Raw genomic sequence first — 8,054 nt, forward strand, 5'->3', positions numbered from 1 at the left:
ATCGGGTCTGAACAGCGCATGTGTGCGGTCCGCAATGTGCAGGTGCGTCGGCCACCGGGCAGCGACGAAACTAACGTAGAAAGTGATCGCACGAGCGATCGCAAGAAGATTGACTGGCAGAAGGCGTTCGTGGGCGGCAACTCACCGTTTTCTGGGAGTGTCCGGAAAAATGCAGGCGTGCCCAGCCATTCGGAAGGAGGGTTTCTGACGTCAGCATCAGTACGGATCGTCGCAGCGGCTGAGTAAGTCCTGGGCTGTGCAGAAACTGCACAAACTTTTGTTTGTGCAGCTCTCTGCACAGCCAATCGCACCCCTGCACAGTGACTACCCCCTCCCCTGTAGGCGACGATTACCTGGTCGCAGCAGTGCAAAAAATAGCCTGCGTGCGAACAGGTCTGAATTAGGCCCTAGAAAGGATTAGCTGGACAGAATGCAACAATGTTGGGTAGAACTTCCTGAACAATACATGATTTCCATTATAGAAAGAATTCCAGGGTTGTGTTCCGTAGTTATAGTAGCAAAAGGTGGCTACTTTGGGGGTAATTCTGAGTTGATCGCAGCAGCAAGTTTGTTAGCAATTGGGCACCATGTGCACTGCAGGGGGGGCAGATATAACATGTGCAGAGAGAGTTAGATTTGGGTGGGGTGTGTTCAATCTGCAATCTAAATTGCAGTGTAAAAATAAAGCAGCCAGTATTTACCCTGCACAGAAACAAAATAACCCACCCAAATCTAACTCTTTCTGCACATGTTATATCTGCCTCCCCTGCAGTGCACATGGTTTTGCCCAATTGCTAAAAAAAATCCTGCTGCGATCAACTTGGATTTACCCCCATGGTTTTGCCCAATTGCTAACAAACTTGCTGCTGCGATCAACTCAGAATTAGGCCCTTTGAGTCAAAAAAAATTAATTTTGTTAAACAAAATTATTCTATGACTTTTTTTTATCTCAAATTATTTATTTGTTCCATAGTTTAAATCATACTATGGAAGTTAAGGATGTATCCCCATGTCCATGAAGCACCTGTGTGAATTATGTAGTAATCTTTTCAATTGCATAACATTGTAGCACAATGCCCTTATGTAGAGCTGGAGCCCAGTGCCCTTTTCTTCACATTATCTTCTCAGAAACACCACATTTTTCCCTATTAACTTTAACTACAGGAATCTCTCAGAAGCAGATAAGGAGATTTTCATACTGTATATTATGACAGCACAGTTGATGTAGTGGTTAGTATTACTTTCTTGCACAATCTGTATTTGCATGGATTACGTCTGGGTACTCAGGTTAGGTACTTCGTTTTAAGCGCTTTATAAATCTCATGGGGGGTATTCAATTATTTTTGAGCACCTGAAGGTCGATGTTCAACTGTTTGCAGATGGGAGTCAGTGTCCATTACTTCTGCTGGCACCCAGAACCGGCCCTGACCAATTTGGTACTTCTACCCCCCCCCCCTATGCAGGAGCTGTTGCGTACACTATAGCTGTTCGCATGCACACAGGAAAAAGGGGCATAGCCTCACATAAGGGCATGGCTTCATGGTACTGTGATCCTCATCCCACACAAGTGACTCTTTAGCCCCAAGACTTTGATAAGATAGTGCATACTTATATAATACACGGTGAAGTCACATTATTATGACCATCAGCTAATAGCCAAAGTAACCGCCGTGTGCAGCACAGACAGCAGCTAGACGTTCGCTGAACTGTCATTTTAGACACACATCTGGTAGCCCCCAGGTTCACATCTGGTAGCCCCCAGGTTCATTTTGACGGTGAGCTGCTCCACTGTAGCGTGTCGGTCAGCCCTCACGCACCTTCGTAGCCAACGTTCCCCTCTCACATCAGTGGCACGTGGTGTTCTGCAGTTTCCATGTAGTTTAATCGCAATGGTGCCATTTGTCGAGTCACTGTACACCTTCCCCACAGCAGCACACGAACAGTGCATAAACTGCGCTGTTTCAAAAATACCGCCACCCTTGGCCCAAAAGCCGATAATTATCTCTTTTTTTCAAATCGCCCCTTTTACCCATGACAGCAACATCATGGGCTACGCTCTGCCAACGTCAAATGTAGGAGGTGGTCAGAATAATGTGACTCAACTGTGTATCTCAAACAACATGAATGAATCCCTGCAGACTCAAGCCATGGTCCACACAAGTGTCTCTCCAGCTACAACACTTACCTTCTCTAGTGTGTTCTGGCTGCCTGTCTCAGTGGTGCTGTGCGACATAATGTACACTGCACCGCAATGAACAAGAAAAACCTTTATTGCACTGGCTACTGTGAGTGCACTAAAGCTACAGCCCAAAATTGCTAATTAGAATTTATATGCCCAGTCTGTCCAGATCCCCTAGGTCAGAGGTTCCTAAACGTGGTCCTCGAGGCATCTTAATGGCCCACGTTTTAAGGATAGCCAAGCTTGGGCACATGTGATTTAAAAAGTACCTCAATCAATTTGATTGAACCATCTGTGCTCAGCCATGGATATCCTTCAGTGGCAAATGCAGGATTTAGTGAGGGGGGTTTCCGCCGCGGTGTGTGTGTGTGTGTGTGTGTGTGTGTATGTATGTATGTATACAGAATATATAATAGGATTTTAATTATCTGACCGGTAAATCCTTTTTTCGTAGTCCGTAGAGGATGCTGGGGTTCCATTTAGTACCATGGGGTATAGACGGCTCCCTTGGGAACCATGGGCACTTTAAGAGTTTACTAGTGTGGGCTGGCTCCTCCCTCTATGCCCTTCCTACCAGACTAAGTCTAGAAACTGTGCCCGTGGAGACGGACATACTTCGAGAAAAGGAAATACACAGATAGTTTGACTCTGACCAAGTAGCTGCTCGACAAAGCTGTAAAGCAGAGACATTCCGGGTTGCCACCCAGGAAGAACCCACTTTACGAGTAGAGTGGGCCTGAATCGATCATGGAATCAGCAAGCCTACCGTAGAATAGGCATGCTGGATAGGAAGCCCGATCCAGCTAGAAAATGTCTGCTTAGAAGCAGGACCCCCAATCTTGTTGGGATCATAAAGGACAAACAGTGCGTCCAACTACCTGTGACGAGAAGTTCTCTTCACCTACATCCTTAAAGCCCCCACAACATCCAAGGACTGTGAGGGAATTGAGGTGTCAGTAGCCACTGGCACCACAATAGGTTGGTCGATATGAAAAGCCGCCACAACCGTTGGAAGAAAGAGCTGAAGCGTACTGAGCTCAGCTCTATCCTCCAGGAAAAACAAATAGGAGCTCTTGTGAGACAATGCCCCCAATGAGATTAAGAAGACTGTCCACTAAGTACAGAACTGAAAAGATTTATCCTACAATCACTGGAGAGAAAGAAGAAAATGTTAAAAAGAACCGATATAAAGATATTTTGCCATTTGATCACAGCAGGGTTAAACTTGCACTGAAAATTCCTCCCCATGAATCGGATTACATCAATGCAAATTTTATCAAGGGTGTAAATGGGCCTGAAGCATACATAGCAACCCAGGGGCCTTTAGCAAATACTGTAATAGATTTCTGGAGGATGATCTGGGAATATAACGTTGTTATAATTATAATGGCTTGTCGTGAATTTGAAATGGGACGGAAAAAATGTGAGCGTTATTACCCAAACTTTGGAGAACAGCCTTTAAAATTTGGGCCGTTCCATGTTTCTTGTGAGGAAGAACAGTCGAGGAAGGATTACTTTGTTAGAACACTTATATTGGAGTTTCAGAATGAATCACGTATAATTCATCAGTTCCATTATGTGAACTGGCCAGATCATGACGTTCCATCATCCTTTGATTCTATCCTGGACATGATCAGCTTAATGAGGGATTATCAGGCCCACGAAAAGGTTCCAATATGTATACATTGCAGTGCCGGATGTGGAAGGACAGGTGCTATTTGTGCAATAGATTATACATGGAATTTGCTGAAAGCTCGGAGGATTCCTGAAGAGTTTAATGTTTTCAGTCTAATTCAAGACATGAGGACACAGCGACATTCGGCAGTCCAGACTAAAGAGCAGTATGAACTTGTGCATCGTGCTATAGCACAGCTGTTTGAGAAGCAGCTCCAAGTGTACGAGAGTGAAGCTACGAAGACTGTGGATGGCTTGGATGAAAATACTGATGACCCAATTAGTTCTGCAGAAAATATGAAAACTGACTCTCCACCACCAAAGCCACCACGTATTCGGAGCTGCCTTGTAGAAGGAGATGTCAAGGAAGAAATCTTGCAACCTCCAGAGCCTCTTCCTGTGCCACCAATTCTGACACCTTCACCTCCTTCTGCTTTTCCAACTGTGACTACGGTGTGGCAAGAATGTGCTCGCTCTCATCCAAAACCTGTTTTGCACATGGCCTCCTCAGAAAATGCAACAGACATGAATGAGAACTATAACAAATCTGCAGATGTTACAGGAAAGAATGAGCCCAATGTTGAGAAGAAGCTAGAGCGTAAACTGAGTATTGAAATAAAGAAAGTACCTCTTCAAGAAAGCCCTAAAAGTTTTGAGACAAGTGCAGGTTTGCATAGAGGACTTGGCATCAAAATTAAATCTGCTTCATCTTATTCCATTGACCAGTCACCTAAAACTCAAGCATCCAGTTCTTTGGAGTCTCTAGCAGTTATATCTTCAAACTCTTGTATTGATTGTAGGAGTTTGAAACCTGCTAAAACATTAGATGAAGCACCACCTCAGAGAAGCTCAGACAGTCTAACCAGGCCAGACCATCTTCCTCTCTGTGTTTCTACTGCTTTGGGCAATGAACATGCAAACTGTAAAAATGTGTCTGACTCTGCAGACAAACATTTAGAAGCATCTTCCTGTGATAGTAAGACTGTATTAAATAGCAATTTCCTTACATCTCAGATAGGGGGTCAGGTTGATCACAAGACTCCTTCACTTCAAGCACCCTTATCCTTTACTAATCCTCTTCACTCTGATGATTCTGACACAGAAGGGGATTCTCATCAATCCATGACAAAAAGCTTATCCAATATATCAACCGCAAGTGCCACAGTGTCTGCAGCCACTGCCTCTGAAAACCTATCAACTAGAAAAGTATTGCCCATGTCTATCGCAAAACATTCCATCTCTCAAAAAGGTAGGGACACTCCATTATCTGTGCTTTTCTAAAGTTCTCACTTGCTGAAATCTGATTTTGTTATTGTTAAAGCACTGCTCAGTGAGCTAGACAGAAAAAATCACAACTATCTCCTGTGCCCACAAGTTGCTCAGGCTGATGAAGACTAGGATATGTGTTGTGGGTACTGCTGCCCTGTTATAATATTGACAAGTATAAGATCTTAAAGCTGTCCTAACTAAAATCATGCACTTGGGTCTCAAAAACCCAAAGGCTAAATATAGTATCAAGGGTACTATAATGGAAACTACTGAGGAGGAAAGGGATTTAGGAGTCACTATTTCAAGTGACTTGAAGGCAGGAAAGCAATGCAACAAAGCAATGAGAAAGGCAAGTCAGATGCTTGGTTGCATAGGGAGAGGAATCAGTAGCAGGAAAAAAGAAGTGATAATGCCACTGTATAGGTCATTGGTGCGGCCCCATCTGGAATACTGTGTCCAGTTCTGGAGACCATATCTCCAGAAGGATATAAATACAGTAGAGAGTGTACAAAGAAGGGCAACTAAAATGGTGCATGGTCTACATCACAAAACGTACCCGGAAAGGCTAAAAGATCTTAACATATATAGTTTGGAGGAGAGAAGGGAAAGGGGAGACATGATAGAAACTTTCAAATATATCAAGGGTCTTAACAAAGTTCAGGAGGGAAACATTTTTCAAAGGAAGAGAAGTATTAGAACTCGAGGACATACACTGAGACTGGAGGGGGGGGGGGGGGGGTTCAGGGGAAATTTAAGGAAAAATTACTTCACAGAAAGGGTAGTGGATAAGTGGAATAGTCTCCCATCAGAGGTGGTAGAGGCTAAGACTGTAGAGAAATTTAAACATGCTTGGGATAGGCATATGAATATCCTTACAAAGAATTAAGGTTCAAAAAGGGTTGAGATTACCTAAAGGATAAAAAAAAAAGGGCAGACTAGATGGGCCAAGTGGTTCTTATCTGCCGTCAAATTCTATGTTTCTATGCTTCTAAGTCTGACACACGTCTTGCAGATGCCAAAGCCAACAGAGTGACAGCCTTCCAAGTAAGAAACCTTACGTCCACCTCCTGTTAAGGCTTGAACTAATCCGATTGCAGGAACTGCAGCACCACATTAAGATCCCATGGTGCCGTAGGAGGCACAATGGGTGGTTGGATGTACCGAACCCCTCTCAAGAATGTCTGAACCTCCGGGAGAGCAGCCAATTGTTTCTGGAAGAAAATGGACAAGGCCGAAATCAGGACTTTTATGGAGCCCAAGCATAGGCCCACATCCACACCTGCTTGCAGAAAGAGGAGAAACCGTCCTAGTTGAAATTCCACCGTAGGAAACTTCTTGGAATCACACCAAGACACATACTTTTCCCAAATCTGATGGTAATGTTTAGACATTACTCCCTTTCTAGCTTGGATCAGAGTAGGAATGACTTTGTTTGGAATGTCCTTCCGAGCAAACATCTGGCATTCAACCTCCATGCCATCAAACGTAGCTGTGTAAGTCGTGATAAGCGAACGGCCCCTGTGGAAGAAGGTCCTCGCGAAGAGGAAGAGGCCTCGGATACTCCAGGAGTAATTCCAGTAGATCCGCGTACCAAGCCCTTCTTGGCCAGTCCGGAGCAATGAGGATCGCCTGAACGCTTGTTCTTTTTATTAGTTTGAGAACCTTGGGATGAGTGGAAGTGGAGGGAACACATACACTGAGTGGAACACCCACGGAGTCACCTGTGCGTTCACCGCCACTGCTTGAGGGTCTCTCGACCTGGAACAGTACCTCCGAAGCTTCTTGTTGAGGTGGGAGGCCATCATGTCTATTTGAGGTACACCCCAATGACTTGTTACCTCTGCAAACACCTCCGGGTGGAGGCCTCATTCTCCTGGATGGAGATCGTGTCTGCCGAGGAAGTCCGCTACCCAGTTGTCCACTTCCGGAATGAAGATTGCTGACAGCACCACCGCAAGCTTTTCTGCCCAGAGGGGGATTCTTGTTACCTCTGACATTGCCGCTCTGCTCTTCATTCCACACTGTCGGTTTATGTAGGACACCGCCGATACATTGTCCAACTGAACCTGAATGGCTTGATCGTGCAGAAGATGTGCCGCTTGTAGAAAGGTTGTTGTATATGGCCCTCAGTTCCAGAATGTGTATTGGAAGGATGGATTCCAGACTTGACCACTTTCCTTGGAAGTTTGTCCCTTGGGAGACTGCTCCCCAACCTCTGAGACTTGCATCCATGGTTAGAAGGATGCAATTCGGAATCCCAAACCTGCAGTCCTCAAGAAGATGAGATTGCAGCCACCAGAGGAGTGAAATTCTTGCTTTCGGCGACAGGCGTATCTGCTGGTGCATGTGAAGATGAGATCCCGACCATTTGTCCAGGAGATCCAGTTGGAAGGACATTGCATGAAATCTTCCATACAGTAGAGCCTCATAGAAGGCAACCATCTTCTCCAGAAAGCGAGTGCACTGATGAACCGATACCCGGGCAGACTTCAGGGCATACCGGACCATTGATTGGATCACCAACGCTTTCTCCACCGATGGAATTATGTTCACTCCATGCTTGCGGAGGAGTAGCAACATCTCTACCATGACCTTGGTGAACACCCTCGGTGCTGTGGTGAGGCCAAATGGCAGCGCCTGGAACTGATAGTGGCAATCCAGCAGCGTAAATCTCAGATAAGGCTGGTGAGGCGGCCAGATTGGTATGTGAAGGTACGCATCCTTGATATCCAGGAATACCAGGAATTCCCCCAACTCCAGACCTGAGATCACCGCTCTCAGAGACTCCATCTTGAATTTGAATTCCCTCAAGTAGGAGTTCAATGACCTTAGTTTTAATATCGGCCTTACCGAACCGTCTGGCTTCAGAACCACAAACAGATTGGAGTAATAACCCTTGTTTTTGGTGGAACTGGAACAAAGACATTTGTTT

General features: G+C 45.2%; 1 protein-coding gene across 1 annotated transcript; it reads left to right on the plus strand.

Moving 5' to 3' along the window:
• Positions 1 to 3,271: 3,271 nt before the first annotated feature.
• Positions 3,272 to 5,134, plus strand: LOC134991603 (tyrosine-protein phosphatase non-receptor type 12-like). The gene has a single exon (XM_063950746.1). The coding sequence runs from the start codon at positions 3,272 to 3,274 to the stop codon at positions 5,132 to 5,134; it is 1,863 nt and encodes a 620-aa protein (XP_063806816.1).
• The last annotated feature ends 2,920 nt before the right edge of the window (positions 5,135 to 8,054 follow it).

The sequence above is a fragment of the Pseudophryne corroboree genome, chromosome 2 (genome assembly GCF_028390025.1).
Source record: "Pseudophryne corroboree isolate aPseCor3 chromosome 2, aPseCor3.hap2, whole genome shotgun sequence".
NCBI classification, from domain to species: Eukaryota; Metazoa; Chordata; class Amphibia; order Anura; family Myobatrachidae; genus Pseudophryne; species Pseudophryne corroboree.